General features: G+C 36.5%; 1 protein-coding gene across 1 annotated transcript; it reads right to left on the reverse strand.

The window, feature by feature from the left end:
- Positions 1-437: 437 nt before the first annotated feature.
- On the reverse strand, positions 438-21,500 carry LOC104211239 (DNA replication ATP-dependent helicase/nuclease JHS1). Its single transcript, XM_070165854.1, has 34 exons — positions 20,801-21,500; positions 19,912-20,079; positions 19,595-19,828; positions 19,449-19,511; positions 18,950-19,312; positions 18,815-18,868; positions 18,663-18,724; positions 17,794-17,926; positions 17,538-17,648; positions 17,316-17,412; positions 17,051-17,133; positions 15,950-16,015; positions 14,509-14,664; positions 14,329-14,384; positions 14,145-14,202; positions 13,915-14,025; positions 13,251-13,307; positions 12,082-12,216; positions 11,746-12,000; positions 10,897-10,971; positions 9,876-9,997; positions 9,716-9,788; positions 9,513-9,617; positions 9,135-9,302; positions 5,377-5,446; positions 5,141-5,292; positions 3,650-3,727; positions 3,477-3,569; positions 3,250-3,387; positions 2,080-2,119; positions 1,910-1,983; positions 1,672-1,806; positions 895-1,014; positions 438-784 (listed from the first exon to the last, which is right to left on the reverse strand). The coding sequence occupies exons 1-34, from the start codon at positions 21,350-21,352 to the stop codon at positions 629-631; spliced, it is 4,413 nt and encodes a 1,470-aa protein (XP_070021955.1). The 5' UTR covers positions 21,353-21,500; the 3' UTR covers positions 438-628.
- Between the last annotated feature and the right edge of the window lie 1,041 nt (positions 21,501-22,541).

A 22,541-nucleotide genomic window follows, 5' to 3' on the forward strand; every position in this document is an offset into this window, starting at 1 on the left:
GTTTTAGAGAGATCTGATTATACCAATGGGAACTTATCTTGCTTCCAATTTTCTGCGTGAGTGTAGAATGCAAAGTGTGAAACGTGTGATCTTCATTCTTACCTTGACCTTTCTAAACATGATGAACGGCACCCCTGTAAATCAATTCGAGAATTCTCATTACATCTAATAATACCATTTCACTTCATTGGCTAAATGCAATAAAGAGATTGCTTTTATGGTTAGTCCTTTATTTAATTTACGAACAAAATTGCTCGTTGGATTATGACAACATAATGCAGCGAAATTGAAGGTGCAAATTAAAATTGGCTATATTGACCAATGTCTGCCAATTCGGTTACTGATGAAAGGTTACCCAATGTAAAACGTTCTAGCATTTTACCAGCATTGGAATGGCAATCTGATACATCATATACAGACATTCGTGAAATGTGAAGTTTAACCTTGAACAATTTCATTTCACCCAGGAATTTTTACTATTATTTACACGAGTGGATGGCTTGGTCTCGCAGGGCATTAATATTTACATTTGCGTTAGAATACAAAAATGCAACCCCTAAAAGGGCTGGATTTAGCAATAATTTAAGATATAGCAAAATTGGGGGGGGGGGGGGGCACATCTTCACCATCATCTCAGGTTGGAACATCTCTTCAATTCCGGTTTATGAATATCCTTCTTGGAAACGCTCAAAATGCCACCTTGTTCTTCCACCTTTTCTATGAGAAGTTTTAGCAGAGGCACGCTTGACAGTGTAATGCATGAACCTACCATTATCAACTTCTTCTGTTCAATCAAAAGAGTAAGTACATTATTCTATATAATCTGAGGAACTTCATAAAGTCTCAAATAGAGCAAAATTTTCAGTCAAATGTTTCAAGGAACAGTATCTAAACCTTAGCACGTGTAAGAGCCACGTTAATCCTGTGCCAGTCTCCAAGCAATGAAGAAACATAGTTTCTTGGATTTTCACTTGACCTTACGAAGGATAGCAGAATGCAATCTTTATCCCTTCCCTGCAAAGAGTAGATTACATTAGAACAACTAGGGAATGTACCGATCTCTTAGTCCTTTCTACCTAAGAAATCAAGTAATTTGATGTAACTGCAAGACCACCATGAGCCACAGAAAATGATTCTAAACGCAAACAATCGTGTAGATTGGATCATTCGTGAATTGCCAAACGAGCTTCTTGGGGCTGATAGATGGCATATATAATCTTAAACGGTTGAGGATAGATAACGAACAACTGGACAAGGACTTAGGGCTTTTTTCTAGGCAAAGTCAGGTGAAGATAAGTAAGTGTCTCTGAAGTAGCATTGTGAGATGCGAGGGATTAGACTTCTTGTTCTGGGCTAGGGTATTGAGAAGTTTTAGGCTTCTTGAACTTCTGTTTCAGAAACGGAAAGCCAACCATTTTTCTGCTCTCTACTTCCAGATGGCATTCAGGACCCTATAGTTCAAAACCGTACTAGGTCGCCTATGTGTGTAGTTGACAATTACAAACGTGTCAGAGAATAACCATAGACAGATATGTTTCTAGTAAGGCTGGTCTAGTGATTTCCTTTCCCCTTCTACTACCCTGCCAAAAAGGAGCTGTCTTTTTTAATGAATAAGAAAAGTTGCAAATTTAAGATGTTTTTCAAGGATGTAATTACATCAACATATATTACCTGGTATTTATCAATGGTATGTATCTCCACTGATGTGGAAACAGATTGCCGGATAAGATCTGCCTGAGAGTTGTAGGGTGTAATGATGCCTATATCTTCCTCCAATATACCTCTGCTCAACAACCTACGCACTATCTGCAGGCCAAAATCATTATACAGAAATTACAGCTTAATATATTTCTTGTGATCCGATGCTAATGGTCATTAATATTCATGGAAGAAGCAAGAGGCATCATACCTCAGCAATGATATTTGCTTCCATTGGGTTATTTACAGCTTTACGGTCATTTGTTTCAAATGCAAGCAACAAATCTAGTTTGGATAAACAGATAAGCCAACAGCTTAGGACAAGAACGTTTAAACTGCATTTGACAAGCCTGCATAATTTGAGATGGAAATTTGTCTGACCTGTGTTTATAAAGACGACAGGTCTGTCTGGATTCAAAGCCTGTCAAGACAGATCATACCAGGTTATTTCACAGAATAAGACGACAAGCAATTGGGGTATTAACCCTCACAATTCATACTACATATTTTTCTGGAAGGAATATAACTGCTTAAGATGAGGTCATCCTTGTCAGATAATGATCACACCAAGTAACTGCACTAAATTTCTCCCTTGTAAAATTTCTCCTACTGTTTTCCTACATTCCCATCACGACCTTTGTATACAAAGTTGAACTCCTCCTTGTCAGTTATGTACAACTTTGTATGAATCATTACTATGGTAAGAATCATCCTTTCTAAGGACCTTTAAGATTGTGCAATGAGAAACTTTGGACAGCAGGTAGACAAATTTCACTTTTTGAAACACAAGAGATCAACCAACAATTCGGTCTCATTAATACAAGGGTAGTGAAGAACATGTGTTTAGGCTATTCTGTTTTTGACTTTTTTCCTCAGTAGTCTAAACCTATTAGATCAACCAATAAAAAACCTCAGAATTCACTAGTAGAGCTTCAGTTAGAAACAGGATTTTTCTATTTTCTCGAGGGTCCGGACAGAAAAGAATGGACAGGCAAAAGATGTCTTATATTGTGTCTAGTTACCAGACGGAAACACTAAAAACTAAAAAGTGCACTAGGTTTTACACGACACCACTTTAATTTGAGTGCATATACCTAAATAAGTACATCGAAAAAGTAGATATAAATGAAAGCGTAAATCACTCTAAGATGAAAAAGAATCACTGTGGTTATGACATGAAAATATGAGCAGACTTGCTCCTTGAGAAGCAAGTAGAAAGTGCAGATTTGAGTGGTTTATTGCCGGAATTAACTTTGCGGAAATGAACCAGCAGCTCAAACGTTTAACTTATATACAGGGAAGAACTTATGAGTGCTCAAAAAATGGACAAGTTTCACCAGGCGTATTGTCCATCCAGGCATCAATCTCTTTATAGAAGGTGCAGGCCTCTATAGTTTGGAATATATAGAATAAAGTAGTATCATACTTGGAAGCAACATCTATTTTCCATCCTAAGATCATTCTTTCTAGCTGGGCAGGCCTCTTATGTTTGGATCATTACTAAAATAAAGCAGCATTGTACTTGGAAGCAATGTAATCACTGACTATTACCTCCTTTATCCACGTAGGTCCAGATGGCAATGCTGTGTACTTGATTTTGGCTTTTTCTACTTGAGAAGAACCACATCGCAATCTGTGACCATATATCAAGGCATTTGATAATTCCATTATGGCTGCACACATGCGGTACTGCAAGTTGTAGCATAGTAGTGGCAACTATATTAACCCAAACGAACTTCAGAGGTGGAAAGAAACATCTTATTGAAATTTGAAGATACCTGGCTTTGCAAAGCACAAATTGCTTGGGGATGAGCTTCTGAGAGTCGGCAGAACAGGCTTACTGCCATTCCATTTTCTCTAGCCTCCGCACTCTAATATGGAAACAGTTCGAAGTTTTGGTATCACAAGTTACACAAGCATTGGAGCTCAACGCAGAGAGAATCAAGATTACCTGGACGAGTGGTGGTAATTGATAATGATCCCCAACTAGAACAAATTTTGATGCAAATGTCAATGGTCCCAATGATACCTGGATTGTAAATCTAATATTGTCATTTGTTTTTCAAGTAAGGACTTGTCATCTGGTGACAAATGTAGTTCATAAAAATAACTAGCTCTAAAAACACAGAAACGGAAAAGCAAAAGAGATTGTTTTGGGGGTAAGGAATTTAAGGCTGCACAACAAAAGCCTATTATTTAAGCGGCTTTGGAGATATAACGATGAAAGCAATAGGTTATGGAAACAACTCATAGATGTCAAACATGGCAGGAAGGATTTTTGGACTCCTCATGCAGTCCAATCCTCTTCCAAAGGGGGACTTTGGAGCACTATCAGTAGTCTATGGAATGAATGTAGTCAGTTTGTAAAGTTGAAGCTGGGGAATGGTAAAAATATCCAATTCTGGACTGGTGTATGGATGGGGAATGAAAGTCTCAAATCAAAATTTCCAGTTTTATATCGCTGCTTCTCTGACAAGAATGGGAAGGTAGCAGGCTTTTACTCAAGTAATGGCTGGCAGTTGATCTTCAGGAGGGGCCTTAATGACTGGGTAGTAGATTAATTCGCTCAGTTAATGCAATTGCTGGACAGTGTCAGTTTGGAGGGCAATAGGAGAGATTCAATGATTTGGGCAGCAAGTAAAGATGGGAAATTCATAGTTAGCAGAGGTTATACTCTTTTACAGAAGCAACAAGAGAGGTATGAATCTGATTGGCCATGGAAAGCAATAAGGAAATCAAAAGCTCCTGTTAAAGTAGCATGTTTTGGGTGGGTGGCAGCAAAGGAAGCTTGTTTAAGTCAGGATAATCTACAGAAGAGAGGAACTATTTTAATTAATAGATGCTATATGTGTGAAGAAGAATTAGAAACAGTCGATCATCTCCTCATTCATTGCAAAGTGGCAAGACAGTGTTGGGAGCTATTCCTTGGTTTGTATGGTATCAAATGGGTTATGCCACAAAATGTAATAAGTCTGCTGGAGACATGGCAACATCAACAAGTAGCAAGAAGTCAGCAGGCAGTGTGGATAACAATCCCCCTGTGTCTTATGGACAACATGGTTGGAGAGAAACAGAGTTCTTTGAAGGGATAAGACAGCATGTATCCAGGATTAAATATAGATATCTTTTGAATTTGTTTTTTTTTTTTTGGTGTAAAAGGAGTGTTATTGAAAATCTAGAATAATACATAGATTTCTTGGAGGAGATAGCTGGTTTGTAGTTGATAAGTATAATGGCAGTTTTTGGTCTGGTGTAACTCTACCATCTTGGTACCTTCATTAATAAAACTTCACCTTATCAAAAAAATAAAAACATTGTTAATTGAGATATATAGAACAATTGCAATCAGCAATAGCAACTTTGACAAGTTTAACCTCATTCAAGACCTCTATTCAACAAAATGTTCAAATGCTTCACTACAACATAAACTATAGAAACTTACCGGCAACGTAGTTTGTCCGGCTTCATCCATGATACACACATCAAATCTCTTGTTTGAAAGCAATGGGCTAGTTATCCCCAAACACGTAACAGCAACAACTTTGCTTTGCTCTATCCTTTGCTTTATCTCTTCAAGACCATGAGTGTCCATCACTGTAGGAGAAAGTCCAGCAGTAAATTAGTATTCTGTGGGCCAATCATGAAGCAAACTCTTCGACAAAGTTACCAGAAACCAACTTGATAAGCAATTCTCTCGAACTTCCTCGTGTACAACCTCATATCTTCCAATACGAATAAAATCTATACCCTGCAACAGTATATATGTTAGTCCCGATGTCCACTGAAGTGGTAATGCAGTAGGATTTGTATGTAAATGTAAAAGCACTACATTACTTGTGTCTTGTGGTTGGCAGTGCCAATCAGCAGAAGCATACCAGAGAATGAAAGCACTAGGAAAAATAAATGATACTCCGTAATATGTAGGTGAAGCATGTCGAGAAATCATTCCTAGCAGGACATTTCAGAAAATCATGCCCTTAGAGGAAGAAGAAAAGAGAGATTTTCCTCGATAACGCTTATATGTCAGTCAATCAGCTTCATTTTACTTGCAGAGAGGCTGCATATAGTTAAATGTCTAAATGGATAAAAAGAAGGATCTTTAACTTGATACATTTATACACGAAGAGGTAATTGCGTTATTTTTTACCTTAGAAATCAGCAGGCTCTGGATTTGATCTAAATGTATGTTAGGATAGGGCTGCTCGGTGGGCCGGGCCTGAACCGGACCGGACCGGACCGGGCCCGCGGTCCTAACGGGCCTGGTGGTCCGGTCCTGGGTGGGCCGGTCCTGGTGGTCCTCCTGAGCCCGTCACGGGCCGGTCTTCAAGTTTGAGCCCACGAGCCCGGGACCGTTTTGCCCGGGACCGTCAGGCGGGCCTGGCGGGCCCAACGGCTATTTTTTTTAAAAAAAAATTTAAAATTCTCCAACGGCCATATTTAAAATCTAGCCGTTTGGGCTGAAAATATGACCGTTTTTAAGTTTAAAAAATGGCCATTTGGCCCCCAAACTTTATTTTAACCCCAAACTTTATATAATTACACTTTTCCCCATTTCTCAACTATAAATACCCCCTCATTCTTTCATTTTTATTCACCAATTCATCAATATCTCTCAATATCTCTCAATCTCTCTCAATCTCTCTACTACAATTACTTAATTTATTGTTGAAATTTCGTGAAAAATTGTGAAGTTGTTGAATTGAAGTTTTCAAGTGTTCAACGATTTTCAATTTTCAAGAAGTTGTTCGGCAATCCGGTAAACTCGTTTCAACTCTTACGTTTTTAGAATATATTTTTGTGTGGTTTAGTTTGCATAATTATAATTAATATGGCATTTACTTTGAAAAAAATATTTGGTAAAGGAAAAGATAAAACCGGTGAAAGTAGTGGCCAACCAACTACCCTTCCCCCGGCTCCCCGACCTAGAAAAGATAAGCAAGTTGAAAGTAGTCGCCAACCTAGACGTCCTCCTCCTTCCGTAATTCTTGATAGTGATCACCCTTGTTTTCAATTTACCGATAGTGAATTTTATCATAATGTTGCACCAGGTGAAAGATTAGATGATGAAATTATGAATGCTCTTTATCCTAATGAAACCATCTTAGAAAATAATGAGGAAAATGAGGATGATGATGAAACCCAAGCACCGGATTTAGATGATACACCTACTAGTCCTCTTAATAACCCAACTGATGCACCGGTCGACCCACCTGTAGAAACTCCTACTTTTAATAGAGAACCTGCTAAACGCCTAGAAACATCATTAGTTTACAATATAATATACTACAAGAAAATATATTATGCGAAAATATATACATAATATACAATATATATACTACAAGAAAATATATAAGAGAATATATATACATAAGATACAATATAATATACTACAAGAAAATATATTATGCGAAAATATATACATAATATACAATATATATACTACAAGAAAATATATAAGAGAATATATATACATAAGATACAATATAATATACTACAAGAAAATATATTATGCGAATATATATACATAATATACAATATATATACTACAAGACAATATATTATGCGAATATATATACATAAGATACAATATAATATACTACAAGAAAATATATTATGCGAAAATATATACATAATATACAATATATATACTACAAGAAAATATATTATGCGAACATATATACATAAGATACAATATATATACATAAGATACAATATATTATGCGAATATATATACATAAGATACAATATATATACTACAAGAAAATATATAAGAGAATATATATACATAAGATACAATATAATATACTACAAGAAAATATATTATGCATGACAATTTAGTGTTTTACTATTGTTTTGTTATTTTCTTTTTCGTCAAGCACTTTAATAATTAGATATACATATATACTACATATATATTTTTAATATAGCCATGATACTACAAGAAATTGCCTTAAAAAAAAAAAAACCGCTAGGCCCGCAAAGCCCACGAGCCCGGCCCGTTAAGCACAGGACCATGTGGGCTTAGGCCCGTCACGGGCCGGTTCCACCCATTGAGCCCACGAAGACCGGGACCGCCAGGCCCGGGACCGCAAGAGCCCAGGACCACGAAGCCCGGGACCGCGAGGCCCGGCCCGTTAGGCCCACTAAGGCCCGGGCCAGAATACAGCATTATGTTAGGATAAGGATTATAAGGATAGAATTTTGGTTTTCTGCCATGAAGCTAATAGATTAGATTTGTTTGCCCCTTCGCTTAAGCCCCACTAACATATATCCGAATAGCTTGTCTACTAATTCATCAACAGCTTAACAGCGCTATCTAAAACTTTTCATGGTGAGACCAAGTTATACATGATCTACAATATGGAGGAATCAAATTTCAAAGTAAATGACTTGTGTTTATCAATTTGGACTCAAGATATCCCTTGTTTAGAATTTCTGATAGGCATTTGTTAGTTTTCCTTGAAAATGCTTCAAGTTACAAAACAGTTTAAACTTTAAAGGTTGTTATTAATTATATATTTTAAAAATATAGGTTTAGGGTTTATAGTTAACAGTTGAATGTCTAAGTTTGAGTTGTTCTTTCTACAAGATTGCACTGAGTTAAGCTGAACAGCTATAATCTATTCCCTTATCCATTAAATAGCTAGACATTCGCATTTTGAATGTCTTCTTTTATTAAATTAAAAGTCAATGAATCATATGTCACGCCTTACAAGTAGTGAAGAAGTATAGAGCACCTTGGTTGATCATTGACCAATGGGAAGCATGTGATAAAAAAAACGAAGAATTTCGCATCTAAAAGGGTCTTCCAGCCCTTTTTAAAGGGATATCCAATTCCCTGATGGCTCCTTCAACCCGTTAGTCCATGCGAGAACACATACTTCCAGCAGAGCTTCAAATGACAGGTGGAGATCCTCCTTAACGCCCATTCACTAACCACATTACATATGCAACAAATTCTCACAAGTGGAGGAAGGGATTTCAATGAATGCGACAATTTGGTGATTCAAAAAGGATTTTATTCGATGGAGTCACCACCAAGCAGCTTTATGCTGGAATTTATTTCAGGAGTTTGGAGGTAGTAAAATAAAAAATGTATGTAGCTACTAAATGATCGAAGGATAAAGAGGAAATAATGATGTAACACTAATACCAGTAGAAGCAGCTAGGGAATGTAGTTGCCATAGTAGGCCCTTCTAAAATCAACCAGTTTCATCTAATGCTACACATCAACTCCTATGCCTACCTTGCACCGAATATAGATTTCTTCAGTTTGCTAAATCTAGCTTTCCCAAGACTATTTAAAGCAAGAATTTTATACTATGTTGACACCAGTTCCACAGCTTATACCTTCTAAGTTTTTTAGATACAGCATAGCAGTTAAATAAAGATCAAAACAATAAGTTTCTAATAGAAGCATCAAGGATGGAGATGACCTGAGCCTTCAGTTTGAGAAGCAGATTATCAACAGCTGAGTTTGTATAGGAGGTAAGCAAAATGGATGAACCTCTCATCAACAGCGCCTTCACAGCATAGACCATAGCGGATGTTTTGCCTGTCCCTGGCATTCCTAGTATCAGCGCATAATCCTTTGCCGTAAGTATCTGCAGTAATGACAATTATATATGATGCTGTTCTGATAATTCACAATACAATTCTGACAGTTTGATATGGTTGAGAGTTCTGACAACTCGAATGCTGTAAGTTTTGCTTTGTATCTGGTTTATCCAATTAAGATTCTGATAATTCACAATACATCTGATTTGCAGGTGCAGATATAAACCAAATTATACAGAGTTTCAATAACTCTTCACCTTAAGTATGGCTCGGCGCTGATCGTCATTCAAGTTTTTCTCCGACCAAATGTATGAGATGGCGGGGTCTTGACTAAATTGACATCCACTATCAAACCTAGGCACCTGCAGAATTTCACAGGTAAGATTTTCTTCTCATTCATTAAAGAGGGCTGTGGCTGAGGAGCTGCAAATCAAATTTCATACTTAAGTCGAGCATTCACCTCCAAATCAACTATCATCTTCCTCAGATGAGAACTCTGCTCATTTTGCAGAAATAGTTGTATGAGGTTGAATCTTCAAAATCAAAGCAGGAGCAAATTACGCTTGGACAAATATATGTACTTCAGATGGAGATAATAACACATGAAAAAATTTGAATACCTCATAATTGCAAATGAACCCATAAACTCATCTTTATGGATTCGCCACAACTGCTGATGAAGATCTTGTGCCTGTGAAGTCCGGCTGCTACCTGGAAGCCTTAAGCGTTTGGAAAGAGATACCTGAATTATGAAAGCAAATATTACAAGTTAAAATCTGCGCAGGCTTTTTCCTTTTACATATTATTGGACCCAAAATCAAAAGGAGTACCCAGGGCATTTTATATTCCAAACTTGTTAATTAGTGGCAGAATTATCATAAAGAATTAGACAAATCCACAATTTTTTTTTAAAAATCAAAGACATACAAGGGAATGTAGCCTGGCTCACTTCAGAATGAGTGACAATGGACCTCTACTACTTGAAAACAATACTATGATAAGATAGACAGGTTAGGTCGTAAAATCTTGTATAGATATAGATATATTAACAAAAGAATGCTTTAGCCCTAACTAAATACAGTAAGCTAAACACTAGTATGCTTTAGTTGTAATTATTTCTTAAGACGAACACTGGTTTAGAAGACTTCCGTGTATGGACTTCTTTAACTTTTCATTTTGGAAAATGCTTTCCAGGTCATGAAGTAGTTTTTCTTTTTGAAAGTGGGATAAAAAGGAAGAGCCATGTGAAGCTTTAGTTTTGTTAATGGTCAGGGCTCTTGTTCTGTTTTGTCTCAACAAATCAAACTATTTCATTCGTATATCATCTACTTGTATAGTTTGGAGCTACCTTTTCTATTAAAGAAAGGCAAAAACTTTTCAGCTGTTGAAAGGGACCAAAGTGAGATCTAACAGCATTAACGAAGATAATTTGCAGACGAGAAATATAAGTTTCCTACTTTTCATTGGAACAAATGAGATTATTTGAAAAGTTCGGGTTGCTCCACCTAAGGAGAATGAAAAGAAGGAACTGAAACTAAGTTATATCCGTGCATTCTAGGCTTTTTGCAGCAATGACAAACACTATAAAGTAATAACTCCTTGCATTGAAGAATTAATACCAAACAAAGGTCTAATACTCACCGAGATGCGAGAGCAACTCATATCTACAACAACTCCAGTAGCTATTAGTATACCACCAGGTTCAGTGCTCAATATCTGAATAGTTTAAAATTTATATTGTCATACCGTCAATTGCTCATGACCATGAATAGAACCAAACATATTGCGCTTATAAGACAGCACTTTCAATTCAAATGATCACAACTCATACACTACTGTGAGCTGAAAGTGCAGGAACGAAACAAACAATTCAGCTATTGAGAGGCTCAACAAAACTAGAAATTACTCTATTTGCAGGCAACTTATACAAACATAAGCCATGGCCCAAGATAAATCAGAAATTACGCCATTTTTTCAGAAAATAATTGACTATTATTCTGTTTTTTTTGTTATTGAATAGTGAGAACTCCCTGTCCTCTATGAGCTTCATGAAGCCTAGTGGTCCCAAACCCAAGTAAAGCCCGAGGGTTTGACGCTGGTAGAGAATTACTAAATTTGTGGGATGATCCCAGAGCCACCAAGGCATGTGTTCCTAGATAGAGTGGAATGAATAAGAGGATTCCTGTAGCTGACCACAACTAATTCAAGATCAAGGCATAGTTGATTCATTGAATTCTAAGAAGCTTCATTACTTCACCAAAATAACTAACTGAACCATTAGTCCAAGCCATCCGATTACTATATTTCACAGGGACAGGATCGTGCAGTTTGCTATAGATGCATATAACTGCTCTGTCTCACTACTGTTCTCTTGGAGGCAAGCAGATCATGTTACACCTATGGACAAGTAATTCTTGCTTCAGCTGATTGCTGTGAAAATAGAACATTCAGGAGTGCATAAAACAAAAAGAATATGGGAAAGAAGAATACCACATAATCCCCATTCCTAAGTGAGGATTCAAACTTTTTCATAGGAAAATTATAACTATTAAGAGCATCTCCATCCTGTTGGTGAGTGCCCAAGGAAGTCCAATCTCGATGTACAAAGTGATAAGTAAATTGATTTCCTTTGCAAAACTTTGTTGGTGTGGTTCGTTCTGATGTATCAAGGACAAGAGAAGATAAGTAAGGAGCGTAAAGGTCATTCTTTGGACTTTGTGAACTCCAAATTTCTTTCTTTACAACCTGGAAAAAAAATTAACAAGCAAAGAGATATTCAATTGCCATGAAGTGATTTCTTAATTTACAGTCGACAATGTATTGTACCTCAACTTCTTTAGCCTCCAAGTCAATCAACTGATCCCATTTTTGAAGAAAATTAGTATGTGCATTTGTTAGATGGCTAACAAGTGAATCAAAAACACCACCCAAACCGCTACCTTCTGTGTTGCCACCGTATGCCTATGAAAATTTTCAGGATCCAGTAGTATAAGTTTTTAATTTCAACAAAGTCCCAATAATATTGAATATTGATGTTACCCATAATATGATATATAAGCACAATTAAGATGAGAATAAGTATTCGGGCATACACCAAGAAAAGATGGCTGATTTTCATGTCAACATTGGTTAGGCTCATATGGAAAACATGAATGTCGATTTATCATCCCCATTATTCTACCCATTTGGTAACAAAAAAGGAAGCAATTGCTGCTCGATTTCAAATATGTTCCTTTAGTCCTTTCCACATTGCACACTGCAAAATGCGGACTCCTCATCATTAGGCAAATTGATTCGTATTCAGAAAAGCCATTAAATTGCCTTGATTACATGTCTAGCTTCTTAGGCGCGCACCCAGTTTTGGCACCTTTGTCAAGAAAACTAAGACCTGACATAATTAGAATTCTAACATAGATGTTATAAATGCAATCTTTTTCCTCAATTCAGGTTCCAAATAAGTACTAGTTGTAGCATAAATGTTAAAGTTTACAGTCTTTTGATATATTTCAGGAATCAGGCCTAATACTAGTATTCTAAACATGGCATTTGAGGCAATAACTTTCTCTTGGTTGTTAAGTGCCCCTTCTTCTATCAGCAAGCAACTATGTTACTTTAACCACATGAACAGGTTTTTCTAGGAGAAGGAACTACAGTGCGTGTAAGCATATTACCTCTGTATATTTATTTTGATGAAGATACCTCTGTATATTTATCACATGCACATTCGCCAACCAAAGGATTTAGTTACTGACTTCAACAACTAAGCTCCCTTCCTTTCTTCTATAGATGGTTTATCATAAGTTTCTCAGTATCTCGATCATTTTGAAAGGAGAACATTTTCTTAGCATGCAGAGGTAAAGATGCTAAAATGTTTTAGGATTGAAAACTGAGTAAACATGGAAGCCCCTTTAACCAATTATTTTGAAAATCTATATACGTAAAAGAGTACAATGGATGCTTGTCACTATAAAAACCCTGAGAACTTCTCAAATTACCTTATGATAAATGGTACAGACATTGAGGTGTCGACAGGCTCTGCACATATTTGGACTCTGCATCAAAAGAAAGAAGTCACCAGAATAATAAGTTAATAATATCTAGAAGATTTTGTTAAATGAGTTCCTCTTGGTCAGGTAATAAGCTAATTTAAGTTTTCTGATCACTTTTATGGTGTTTACTTATAATTAAGGCGATAAATGATTGTGGCCTGGGATAGTGGTGGAAGATGACAACCATGCTTAGGTCTCTACAGGAAGAACTAGTATTCAATACTAATTATGAAGGTGTACTCGGAATGAACTACACTTAACGGGCAAAACATTCACCTCTATGAAGACGACCAAACCGGGGGGGGGGGGGGGGAATATATTTCAGTAGAGATTTTTACGTGGTACCAGAGAGAATAGGTTACAGAATACAATTAAGAGCCTTTTAACCTTAACAATTTCTATAAACTTACAGGACTGTGCAAGAACAGAATATAATAAAAGGACACAAGGAAATGCGGGATAACCCTGAATGCTTAGTGGACAACATGCCATTATGTGGAAATCAGCCACATATTCAATGACTAGATAGTATTAATGCAAAATATTAAGTTCTAGCAAACACTATCTGTATTTAACCCAAGTATAACAGGATGAGACGGAGATACCTTACCTGTAACATTGGTGGCAGTTGTTGAGTTATAGTGGTTTTGAGAAGATCATTTGCAAGTTCATTACGGCGCATTATTAGGCCAACCAAGTCAGATCTTCGAACAGTTATTCCCTTGAAAAATGAAGTGTAATTTAGAAGGTTGCAAAGAAAAAAGAAAGAAAAGCAAACTTTATAATTCTTACAGATGCTAGTTTTTCACCTACTTATCAAAATCAAATGCTTGATTTTACCTGCGTCTGATCTGTATGCAGATAATACAGGAGACCATGTCCAATATGCTGCGAGTATCTAATTAAGAGAAAAATAGATGGCAATGAGATGAATCTATGAAGAACTAAAGGAAAATCTACATGGCAGTACAGCATATGCCAACAGTAGGTGAATACTTATGCAAATAGGCAGGGTTCGGTGCACCTTTCTGACATAAGAAGGGTATACAGCATCACTTGAGCATTATGTTCCATAGCTGTCTGCAGAATGTAATGCCAATGATAGCCTAGAGGTTAGGTGCCTAGCAACAATGTATAAAGTGGAAAATTATCATCACTTCACAACTAAGTGATACTATTTTGCAAATTCTCAAACAAAACTTGCCTGTCCATTTGTTGCCTTCCCAGTTTTAAATTCGAGAGGCATAATCATCTCATTATGTTTACTGGTGTTGAATTTTACATTTACTCGCAAGGATGCATCAATCATGCCTTTCAACCCATATTTTGGCGCCCATGCCATTTCTTCAATATCAAGTACCTATATTTAAGGACATCCAAAATGAAAAGAATATAAACACAGGGAGGATAGAGAGACTGGACAGGGTGAACCATGTTATATGCATTTTCAAAACAATTATAGGTGAACGTATGTTCTTGACATGTAAGTAATGTTTCTCCTTTGTTTTCCAGCAAAGAAGGGTTTGTCATGTAGATAATGCAAGAAAACACCAGTAGTTTTGCATCATGTTACAGTTTATTAAACACAGGGAGGATAGAGAAACTGGACAGGGTGAACCATGTTATATGCATTTTCAAAACAATTATAGGTGAACATATGTTCTTGACATGTAAGTAATGTTTCTCCTTTGTTTTCCTGCAAAGAAGGGTTTGTCAGTTTATATTTAAGGACATCCAAAATGAAAAGAATATAAACACAGGGAGGATAGAGAGACTGGACAGGGTGAACCATGTTATATGCATTTTCAAAACAATTATAGGTGAACATCTGTTCTTGACATGTAAGTAATGTTTCTCCTTTGTTTTCCAGCAAAGAAGGGTTTGTCATGTAGATAATGCAAGAAAGCACCAGTAGTTTTGCATCATGTTGCAGTTTATTCTCCTTTAAGACAAATAATGTCCTTCAGAAAAAAACTGCTCAATATCCAGTCAAAACTAATAAATCAGGCATAATCTTGGTTAAAGAAAGCAGTCCCAAGTGCATATAGCTAACTGAACTGAAGCACAAATCCTGTAAACCACTTGGGGAGTGTAATATTAGTTAAATGTTAGATTAACATGTTCCATTGGTTGCTCATTACTAGACATCCTCTAACAATCTCCTACCATAAACTTTATAACACAATTTATATCTGATGTCCCATAACTCATCAATTAATAATGAACCTTTTCTTTTAAAAAAATCTTAACGTTATACTTTAGGAGGACAATTTACATGTACTTTCATACTCCAGTTGCGACACTACAGTATAGTAGATAGAGTGTGAATTAAATTTCAATTTGAGGTTGCTGTGTGGAAAGCTTGTCGATTATTTCTTATTTGTTCATCACAAATCATAAATACAAAAAGAAACTAATGTTAGAGATAAATGTGTTAATGCTCATTTAACACAGTTCCTAATGATCATCCTGATGTGGTTAATGCTTTGTATATCAGAAATATTTGCAACATATGATTTTGAGAACTAACAAAGTTCGTATCTCAAGATCATTAAATTATTCAAGATGGATAGCCTTAAAAGATATTGATTGCAAGTATTAACTCAAGCCTGCATTACCAAGAAAGATAGAAGGAGGTTCCTTACTTCAGATACTTTAATCTTCTTAACTCCATCTTCACTTCCAAAATCAATACTTGGGCCTTCTGAAACCTAACATAAGTTAAGCTCATAAATATGTTAGGTAAACAAGGAGAGAAATTATAACAATGTGGGAAACAAATGTGAGAATGGGCACAAATCATAATCAAGATGTACTGAGAATCAAACACAAAGAACTAGCCACCAACGAAGTAGAAAATAATGGAAATGGCAAAAGGACAAGTGTTGCCTATGTTACATGGATCCTTCAAAAAAAAAAACCACTGCACCAAAGTCAATCCAAATTGATAAGGGCATGGGTGTGAGATACCACCGCACTTGGTTAATTCATCTAGGCTGCATTGGCTACAATTACAGTATGGCTGAGAAGCATAGGTTGGCTGCGTTTTTGGTTTCAAATTTTGGGTTTTACATAAGTATTCAGATAAAGTATTCTGAAAAATTGTAATTGTATGTGATATACTTATGGAATAAAAGCTTAGATATTTAAAGCAATTTATTTGTATTTGTTTTTGTCGGATGTCTTTCAAATGAATTAGTCATATAAATATATATGTTATACTATACATTTATTAGTGGTATCTCAGCACCCGTACTGACCACATTTTCTAGTTCCCCAATCCTAAGATTTAGGTGATAACATATCATACTTCTAGATCCGCACCCATACAACCACACATGTATCCATCTATCACACATTTTGGCTGACGTGACTAAGAGGAGGACTAGCCTATGTACAAAGAATTTGGAACATAGTACTTTGGAGATGGCTCTAACTATGCTTTCTTTAGGTACCATATCCTTTTTATTTTTCAATTGTTTCATTTGGGTTTTACAAGTGTTAGCAAAAAAATTGTAAACAATCCATAAACCATCACCTTTCTGAAAGAAAAAAAAAAAGACATGTTCTTGATAGGGCTGCATGCTTTGTTGAACAAAGTAGCCTGATGTAATCCAAGTCTAACAAGGAGTTCACACCATTCGAAAGTTTCAAAATCACAATCCCATCTTTCCAGCTTAGTTACTAATGGCCTCAAGATAGTGTTTAACAACAATTCAGTCTTAATAAAATATGTAGCCATTTACCTCCGAATATTGGAAGGAACGTATCCAATTCAGCAATTTTGGAATTGCCTCGATCAATGTCTTGTGAGTATCATTTTCATCAACTGCAATTACCACAAGTTTGAGAAGTTTCAGCATTGAAAGGAATGGACAGTTTAAGTGCTTTGCTGTAGACTTGTCGTTGAGAATCATTTTTCCAGGACTTCTAAGAAAGCATTTTCCAGATGGCCAACGTAATAATTACGACTTCACAAAGTAGCAATTGGGAGAAACTTATGTTCCTCACCTCCACATGCATATAGGCTCTCAAGACTTTTCTGGAGCACTATCCTTGCATAATCCTCCAAGAATTCTTGTGTAGGAGACTCTCTGATCAGCCCAGCCTGGCAAAAAGTGTCAGTCGCTTTCAATGGCATAGTTCATAGTACATGCAAAGCAGTGAAAATTTAAACTATGATAATAAATGTGCCTATGGCCATAGAAAGCAAGAAATTTTCATTTGTAAAACCTGAAACATCTGATGCAATAATGTGCCAATCAATGCTGCAGCTGAATACTCGCCAGATTTTAACCTCTCATCCAGCACAGCTCGCCTTGAGCAACTGAAACTGGAAGCAACCTAACAGAGTACTCAACGTTCAAGAACAATGGAGAAAGAAGAATCATCAACTGATGGAAGCATGACTTTGCAGAAGCTGGAACAGTGAAAGACAAGATGTTGAGTAATCGAAACAAACAACTGAAAAATAATTGCACACACATACCCTTGTTCCAGAGACTAAAATATCTGGATGAACAATGAGAAAATTCTTCTCACGGTCTATTTCACATTTTCCTTCGCTGTCAAACTCACCAATGACATGAATAGTATCTCCTGGTGCAACAACACTATAGCACCTGGAAAGCAAGTAAGTTCCTCATCATAATTGTCTGTCAACAATCAGAATTACAAAGATTAAGAAGAGACGATCTCTGGTCTCTTCCACAGAAGGTTCATACAGATGATGAATTATAGTTTCTCACAACTGGAAGGTACTTTTATAAAATGAAGCAATGCAGAAAAGCGGCTGGGACTAGAACGTTGTCTGCTTTAGAATTTAGGATAAAGATGCCTTTGTAAACTCAAATGCAAAGACAAGAAAGACATAAAAGCTACCTCAACAACAAAAGACATATGATGCAAGAAGAAGGGGGACAAAACTAGTGTTTGAAGGTCATCCGAGTAGTAGTGGCACTGTAATCTTTGTTTGTTTAGTTCACATGAAATCTCTGTTTGTTTAGTTCACATGATAATCTCATTGGGTCCATGACAGATCTAAAGAAGCAAATAATAGATATAAGTTACACAATGCACATTGAGATTGTTGTTCTGCATGACTAAATATCATCACAACTGAACTGTCGGTTGGGAAGATGAGGTAAGAGTAGCAAAAGTATTCGTGTTCAAGTAACAAGTCATTGTGACCAGGAAAGTCCATCCCCCATGTTGTCTACATTCTACTATAACAGAAATAGAGGAAATTATTCAAGAGTATTGGTCCTTTTGAACGAAATAGCTTGATTGTAAATCTGTGTTTTTAAGTATATTCAGCAGATTGAAAATAGATGAAATAACAGAGATTCAACTCATTACCACTCATCTCTCAATTGCAAAACCCGCTCTTCTCCACTTTGTTCATTCAGTATGCGCAAAACCTGAAAGTCATTGTCAGGTGTCCGTACATCGCTTGGGTTAGTGAGAAGTGAGAACTCACAAAGGTTTTAGCAAGGGGCTTTGGCACAAACCTTGAAGGAGTACTGCTGTCCAGATGTTTCAACTTGTCCATGCTTCTCAGAAACCTGTAGTAACATATGTTTTGAAGTACATCGATCCATAATTCACATAAAGGATCTATTTAAATAAGAGAAGTTCCAATGTACCTCCAATACAAGAAAATAGATAGTTGACTCTTTCCTTTGGTCACGTGCACAAAATATTTCTGCCGATTTCTGCAAAATGGCAGCTGGATTAGCTGGTTCATCATGACTATGGGATGTAACTTTCTCCTCACATTTTGGTTCAACATTAATGACATCTTCTAGCACAATGGCAGCTGGCCTAGCTGGCTCTTCATGACTATGGGATGCAACTTTCTCCTCATATTTTGGTATAACAGAAATTACATCTTCTAGCACAATGGAAGCTGGCTTAGCTGGTTCATCATGACTATGGGCAACTTTCTCCTTAGATTTTGGTTCAACCGAGATAACATCTTCTACTTGGTCTAAAAGCTCAATCAATGCCTGAAACAGGATATAAAACCTATAAAGCACGGGGACTGTTGAAGTACGACTAATTACATCTTCTGCACAAATGGGGTCAGAAATGACTAACAGCAAATAATTACATTAGCTGAAAATGTTAAGAGCAGTCAAAGACCTTTTTGTGTTGCCTTGAACCAAGCTGATCAGTAACTTCATTATTATTGACCGCATTGGCAGGCTGCATTAATTGCCAGAAATCATCAGAAACATTTCTACACGAAATGTGACAGATGTTTACTAGTATGACGATGCAGATACTACCTTATCACTGCCGTATGTCAAAGATGGTGGAGTTTGAAAAGGACTCTGACTGTTAGTTACTTCAGTTTTGCTCTGGCAGTTAAAGTTTCCATTGGTTTCCCACAGATCCATTACATGATCGTTGCTTCTGTTTCTCAAGCTAGCCCTATTTGAGCTTACTAATGATTTATCAAGCGCCTTCAGTGGAGGTGAACAAAGCCGCTTCTCAAACTTTCTTTCTGTCCCAGGAGACGTCTGTAGTAATCATTAGTATTATAGTATTACAATGATCTATAACAAAAAAATGGCACAGCATAGTTGTACATATGTTAATGTACCTTTTTCAGCGAACATTCTTGAATACTTAAGGAGTTGAAGCGTGATGAATCCGCCAACACCTTTACCATCTCTGGTAACTGTTTGGACACGGCATGAAGTCGTTCATTCACTGGAGATATTCTCCATGTTACTTCATCACCTCCATCATCCTGGCTTTGCTTGATCAGCTAACAAACAACAGCATATATATATTAGATCATGTGTAACTGACAAGCAAGCTTGGACAACTTTTGAATCAGTTAGATCTAATTCTTTTTCATGCTTTCTTAACCATGAATGCAACAGTCTAAGCATTTAAAACTATAGACTAAAAGATGTGTCAAGCTTATTAAACAACTGATGGATTCAAAATCCTCCTTGCAAGATAGAAGAGGTTGCTGGGGTCAAAGAAGACCATCGACATGTCTTTAAAATTCTAAAAGGTGGACATCCATGCAATGTCTATAGAAATTTTAGACAGGTCTCTGAGGTTGGGCCCCCAAACTCCCCAGCTGTCCTGTGAAATATCGACAAATGCTACTTTAACTTCAGTGACACAGAAAGCCACGTTGCTTAAAAGTCTTTGGCATGATGTTACATCAATGAGTTTACTCATTAATTTCCTCTTACCCATGGCCCGATCCCTCATAGCACGATTTCTTGTAGAATGAGCCTAAAAAGTTGCAATCTTGCACTAGTATTTAATAAAACAAGAAGACCCTTCATTCATATACACACGTTGAAATTAGCTCCATCCAAGTAAATTTCACTGATGCAACTAACAGTTAATGCGCCTCAATCACAAACAAGTTGGTGTTGGCTAATATGAATCCTCACTGATGATGTTACTCACCAATAAAAAAGTAAACAATAGCTAGAAACCAACCATCAGAAAATAAAGATAATTACCATTCCTGGAGAAAACTTGAAGCGCTTCACAGACACTGACTTGCAAAACTCAGGCGTTGTTTCTGCTTGATTTTTATCCTCCACTGAACCTGCAGTTACCACATTCTCCGTAGGTGTACTCTGAGACGGACCACCCAATTCATTCTTTTTCGAAGTCACTCTTTTTCCCTTAGTTTTACCATCCCCAACTCCCTTATCCTTAAATCTCTCCGTTACATCAATATGATCCGATTTATTCACATTTCTACGGTCTTTATCTCGAGACACCGCATTATCCTTGTCACACTTCTTCGAATTCAATCCATTATTTGTAGAAGTTTCTGGTACTGATACACTGGAATTTTCTTTAGGGTTTTGAAATGAGTTGGAATTGGAGTTGTGGGGAACGAGGAGGGGTTTGGATTTCTGAGAGAGGACATTTTGGGTGTGGCGTTCAAAGAAATGCTGGATCCCGAATTTGGAAGGCTGAGATTGCTGCTGATGCTGAAGGTTCTGGTTTTGATTGCTTGATTTCTTCACTGATCCTGAACTTGTTCTTTTCTTTGGAGCCATTTTATGTTTCGGTTGAGCTGAGTTGTGCTATTACAGAATACAGATGACACTAACTAGGGTTTTAGGTCATCGGAGAAGATTGAAGCAAGAGGCAAAAATGTTAGGAACTGAGAGAGGGATTTTCCCGCCAAAAGAGAAGGGGGACGGTTTGGACTTTGGAGGTAGTGAAGTTGGAGGCTTTTTTTTTTTTTTTAAATTGTATTTTTGTATTAAAGGATATAACGGGAAAAAATCAGAATTAGGATTTACACTTGGTAATTAAAAAATAGTCTCGGTTTCAAAAATAATTAAAATTTAGTCATTTTTTCACGTAAAGATAAAATCTGAACAAAAATATCTTTAAAAATCCAAAAATGTTCCGGCATAATATGCTGGAGTTCGAATTTTTTTACATATGAGAACTAGCATAATGTGCTGGAATTTCATAATGTGTTGGAGTTCCAACATAATATGCTAAAAGTTTATACGCATGAGCTCCGTAATACAATATATTATGCTGAAACTTTTCGTGTTTCAGCAAAATAATGAATATCTTTCAATAACTTTACAAAAGCTGGTTATTTTTCAATTACCGGTTCGAAAACTGGTTCCCTCATGCCATTTTCACGGATATGATGGGTTAGAAGCCTTTCTTCCCAAACAGTAAGTACTCTAATTCACAAATTTTAATTTGTTATGCTCTAAACAAGAGAAATGTTTTCTTTTTTCCTATTCCCGACTAAGAGATTATTGGAAAACCATTTGAGCTAAACCAAGAAGTTTGTGTTTGATCTGGCCTTTGCGAAAATATTTCAGAGAAAATCAGTGTTATATTTTTTCAAAGCTTACCTCTGGATTTTTTCCAAAAACACTTTGTTCTGAAATTGGAAAAACAACGTATATTCTTAAAACACATACAATTTTAGTTTTTCGAAAAGTATCAAAAAATATTTCTAGTCCAGACAAGAGTGGTTATCAAAGTTTATGGTCTAACGGTTCTGGTAAAAATCTTCCATATGATAGATGTCAAAATTGATTCTCAAGCGTTGGTCCTTTCCCTTTTTCGCATTTCTGATTCTCCCTTTCTAATAGAATACATTGAAAAGAAAATCCAACTGAAAGTGGTCAACCATATAGATATCTACTCGTTCTAATTAATACTAATGCACTATGTTGTTATAAACTTTATTCTTTCCCCTAGACACAACAG

Source organism: Nicotiana sylvestris, chromosome 1 (genome assembly GCF_000393655.2).
Source record: "Nicotiana sylvestris chromosome 1, ASM39365v2, whole genome shotgun sequence".
Classification (NCBI taxonomy): Eukaryota; Viridiplantae; Streptophyta; class Magnoliopsida; order Solanales; family Solanaceae; genus Nicotiana; species Nicotiana sylvestris.

Coding starts and splice junctions, on each gene's coding strand:
- LOC104211239 (XM_070165854.1), bottom strand. CDS start 21,352: ATGGCTCCAAAGAAAAGAACAAGTTCAGGATCAGTGAAGAAATCAAGC. Junction 3,388..3,476: donor TTTGTGCTTTGCAAAGCCAG/GTATCTTCAAAT, acceptor TACAACTTGCAG/TACCGCATGTGTGCAGCCAT. Junction 785..894: donor TGGCTCTTACACGTGCTAAG/GTTTAGATACTG, acceptor TTGATTGAACAG/AAGAAGTTGATAATGGTAGG.